This window comes from Ictidomys tridecemlineatus, chromosome 6 (assembly GCF_052094955.1).
Source record: "Ictidomys tridecemlineatus isolate mIctTri1 chromosome 6, mIctTri1.hap1, whole genome shotgun sequence".
NCBI lineage: Eukaryota > Metazoa > Chordata > Mammalia > Rodentia > Sciuridae > Ictidomys > Ictidomys tridecemlineatus.
Window position 1 is genome coordinate 61,726,241 of NC_135482.1, and position 4,480 is coordinate 61,730,720.

Genomic DNA, 4,480 nt, shown 5'->3' on the forward strand with positions numbered 1-4,480 from the left:
ATGCACTACCTCTGAACCACAACCCCAGCCCCCCAATTTTTTTTTTTTAAGATTTTTTTGGTGAGGAGGTATAGCAGGGATTAAACCCGGAAGTGCTTTACCACTGAGCTAAGTTCCCAGCCCTATTTATCTATTTATTTTGTGGTGCTGGAGATCGAACCCAGGGACTTGTGCATGCAAGGCAAGTACTCTACTGACTAAGCTATATCCCCAGCCCCTAAATAAAGTATTTTTAAAAAGGGCTAAGGAGCCTGAGGTTGTAGCTCAGTGGTAGAGTGCTTACCTGGCATGTATGAGGCACTGGGTTCAATTCTTAACACTGCATATGAATAAATAAGTAAAATAAAGGTCCATCAACAACTGGAAAAGAAATTTAAAAAAAAAAAAAAAAGGGCTAGGGATGTGACTCAGTGGTTAAGCACCCCTGGGCTCAATCTCTGGTACCAATAAATAAATAATTTGAAATTAATTAAAAAAAAAGTGTGTAGTACTGTGCATGGCATATATATAGTAAAGACAGTGGCCCTCAATTTTTGCATGCATCAGTTTCACCCAGTTTCATAAAATTATTGATTTGTAAGGCCACATCCATAAAGAATCTTTTTTTCTCTTTTAATATTTTTTTAGTTGTCAATTGACCTTTATTTTATTTATTGATATTCGGTGCTGAGAATTGAACCCAGGGCCTCACATGTTCTAGGCAAATGCTCTAACACTGAGCCACAACCCCAAGCCCCATAAAGAATCTTATTGAGACTATTTGGGCTCTGTCTCTCTCTCATAGCTAGTGGTTGAAAACCTCTGCAGCCAGGTACAAAAACATGCTAAAGGCTTATATCCATTCATCCAAGGGAACACAATAAAGATTCATTCTGCTAAGACTGAACCAGTTTAAGGTTCCTCCCACTTATGAAACATAGCAATAGTATAGTGTCTTCTTTGCTGATGCTCTGGTCCCTTACTACAGAACTGAAAAAACTGAAAGGGACTGCAGAGGGTAGCAAAAGTAGTCCAATGTGCTGAGCCCAGCCAAGGTAATGGCACAGGTGAACAGAGATCAGGAGAAATAGTTTTATTTGGACCCAGAGTTGAAGAATGAGAGTAGGACCTGAGATAGCATATTTTGTTAAGGAGTAGAGATTAGCTTACAAAAGGGCAGTCAGAGATCATCAGCCAAGTGGACTCTACTTCCCAGCAGCCTTGCTGTTAGCACAATCAATAAAAGAACTGCTGGGAAATATATTTGCCACTAATTCACCCCAGTGTGCCATCATTACAAAAGTGTACAGGTTTTTCATCATAGTGAAATTTCCACAAACCCCCTTTTAAAAGGAAATTTTAAAAGATCACATTTTACAGAACTTAAACTTGTCTTCAGCATTTAGCTCAGAGGTCTCACCATCTTCAAAAAACCAGCTTCCCTGCTAAACTTTTCAGCTATAAAATCTATCAAGCAGTGAGAAGACTGCCTTTGCTAGCCCATTGCAATCCTCTTCCCATTTTCCCTAGCCCGTCAGGACTGAACAGCAGGGTAAGGCTCAGGTGGGGACAGGATGGAGGGGCACAAGGGCTAAATTCCCCCAGTACAACACGGCAGCTGAAGCTTGATGGGACAGCAGAACTGGTGAGACTTGAGGGGAGGGTCCAGGCCCTGTATTCAGTCAGAATCACTGCTGGAAGAGGAGGAAGAGGAGGAATGCTGCAAGGGGAAAGGACATAGCATCAGATCCAAATGACCTTTGATAAATGCATGGGTCATTCTTTGGTATCCCACCCCACCACCCAAGTTTTCAAAGGGCAGGAATCTTGAATCAGATTGTCCTTTAAACAACAAAAGCAAGGAATTCCTTCAGCAGTGAGCATCCCAGAAAGGATTAAGTCATCCTAAATAATGGCACAGAACTTAATATGATGTCTTTGGAGCAAGTTTACAACTTTCCATACCAGAGCCAATGTCCAGGTAAGGAATACATTATAGGCACAAGCACAGTACCAAGCCAGGAAACAGCTGCTACCTTATAAATGCGAATTGGTTAGCTGCATTCAAAGTCCCTACAAATCTAAGAAATTGGATTCTGTGACTCTTAAGAAAAGAAAGTAGAAATATATATATGCAGGTGCATGTGCATATATATCTACTTTTTTCCTAAGCCCCAAAAGGGAGGAAGTGGGGAAGATGGGAGAGAAGGCTGGGGAAGTCCTACTGAAAGTGCCTTATAGGGATACTCCCATCAACACTACCATTAAAAACATTTTTTAATCTCTCCAGGGTAATTTCTTCCTCATTAATCTCACCTTTTCTTCTCTTCAGATTTTTCTACAAAAGACCCAAATCCACAAAGCAAACAAATAAAATGTAATTTGAGTCCTCTTTAGGATCCAGGTTAGTTTACTCCTTCTAAGTCCTCAGAGCTGCTTCTACCCTTGCTAATTAGCACTCCTGTAGAAGGAAGATTCTTTGCCATGAAGCTAAGCATGAAACCCCCTTAGCCCTACGCTTTGTCTGAGATGAGTCACAGAAAGCACCTATGTAATTAACATAACACCCTAAGAATACTGACAGAGAGAAAGAAACTCCAGGAACTAGGACCAGATTATTATTCTGTTAATTATTATATAACACTGCTTTGTCAAAGGGCTGACTCAATTAATTGACATTGTACAACTTCAGTGGGTGTGTCCAACTTGCTAAAGTGTACACCTGAGGGGCAGGGAGCAAAAGTTCTGGGAAAGAGTAAGGTAGAAAAGAGGGACTTTTGATTCTGATATTCATTCTAAGGCTCACCTTTGCCCTTTTCAGATGGGAGGGACCGGAAACCTCAAGATTATCTGATTCTTACCAGTAGGATTCCTTTACAAAAAGCAAGAATCATCTTCCAGAGCAACCAGGAGTCCATCCAGACTCTGAAACCCCCTCATCCAACCACTGCCCACCTAGTCCCTTTCAAGGACAACCCTTTACTAGCAGGGCTCCAGAGGACACTGACCTTGCCATGCTTGTGGTGTTTGTGCATCTTTTTATGAGCTTTCTTCATTTTCTTCCGCATCTTCTTGTCCATTATCATTCCTGGGCCTACCATGCCAGGAGCCATGGGGTTCACAGGAGGCATACCAGGGGCGGGTGGTGGGTATGGAGGAGGGTAGGGACCTGAGGGTTGATGTCCTGGATATCCTGGTTGTGGAACAGGATAAGGGGACACACCTGGAGGAAAACCTGGCATCCCCTGGGGAGGTCCTGGGGGAGTAGGACAGGGACCAGGAGGAAAAGCCGGATTGACAGGTGGTGGATGTGGTGGATACCCAGGATTGGAACCTCCAGGGTACCCCAAGTTGGGGGGATGTGGATTTGGCCCTGGGTGCCCTGGTGGAAGAACCAGAGAACAAATAAATATTAGTATAACCCAAAACCTCTGACAAAAAAAAAAAAAAAAGAAAAAAGATCGACTTTCTTACCTAGTACTTAAAGGAAAATAAAAGGCAAGGGGATGGGAGGTTAAGCGAGAGAAACGTGAGTTGGGGAGAAAAAGGAAAACGTCCTGGCAGGGCTGGGAAGAAAGAGACAATGAACTCTGGGAAGCCAAAATTTTGGTAGCAGTGGGCCAAGGAGAACTTTGCTTTTGCAGGTGAACCAACAGGCAGAGGGGGGGGGGGGGGCTGTTAATACAAGAAAACTTCCTGTTGTGCGGCCCATTGGAAAGTGAGTGGGCTGGGAGAGGATATTCCCCCAAACACCTACCGGCGCTGGGATTCCACATATTCAGGTGTTTCCTCAAGCCTGAGGAGAAAGAAAAGAGGCAAAAAGATGACGGCTCTAAGGTGGATACTAAGGCGATTTAGAGCTGGAGCCCAACCTCCGTGTCCCCGCCTCGCCTAGGTTCGCCCACTTCGAAAACCACCGTAGCCCCGCGTAAATGTTTCTTTTCAGTCGTTCCTTCGCCCCCAATATCTACCGTATTCCCAGTTCCCTGATCTGATTTCCAGGGCCCCTCCACCTTCACCTTCACCACCTGCGACCGCTCCTGGAGATGTCTAACTCTCCGGAAGGAGAAACCGCGTCTGTCAGATCACCATCACCCTTTCTCTGGGCCTGAGTGCAGAGGACTTTAACCACCCAACCTTACAGGCCCCCGCAGAGATCCCCACTTCAGGCTAAGAGAAGGATCTGCTCCGAGGCAAAGTAAGAGGAAAGAATCTCAAGATCCTCCAAGGCTTCAATAAGTTGACACACCCCCTTCCCCCAAAGAAAGGGCAAATGGAGATCCGAGCTACCAACTGCAAAGGGACACCTGCCCCGGGAAAAGAGAAAATTGGAGAATCCAGATACCGGGTCACCTTCTCACAGTCGCCTGGGCTTGATCCGTCCTCCTCCAGTCTCAGCTCACACTTCCTGGTCACCCCCATCCCATGCTTCGGCACCCGCCTCTATTATCACCTAATTGGTCACTCGGCATGATGATTGGAGAGCAGACTCGTCAATCGC

At 44.9% G+C, this 4,480-nt stretch overlaps 1 protein-coding gene across 4 annotated transcripts; it reads right to left on the bottom strand.

Moving 5' to 3' along the window:
- Positions 1–1,057: 1,057 nt before the first annotated feature.
- On the bottom strand, positions 1,058–4,480 carry Prr13 (proline rich 13). Of its 4 annotated transcripts, none has more exons than XM_005325037.5 (4): positions 4,333–4,480; positions 3,737–3,775; positions 2,988–3,361; positions 1,058–1,699 (listed from the first exon to the last, which is right to left on the bottom strand). In XM_005325037.5, exons 2-4 carry the CDS (start codon positions 3,753–3,755, stop codon positions 1,658–1,660), a joined length of 435 nt encoding a protein of 144 aa, XP_005325094.1. In that variant the 5' UTR covers positions 3,756–3,775; positions 4,333–4,480; the 3' UTR covers positions 1,058–1,657. The 4 variants fall into 4 exon arrangements, with proteins under 4 accessions (XP_005325094.1, XP_005325095.1, XP_077870710.1 ...); XM_005325038.5 differs by having other exon boundaries at positions 4,325–4,476; XM_078014584.1 differs by lacking the exon at positions 4,333–4,480 and adding an exon at positions 4,291–4,314.

Excerpts from the sequence above, each read along its gene's own strand:
- Prr13 (XM_005325037.5), bottom strand. Across the intron at positions 1,700-2,987 it reads AACACCACAAGCATGGCAAG|CATTCCTCCTCTTCCTCCTC; the intron begins GTCAGTGTCCTC and ends TTCCCCTTGCAG.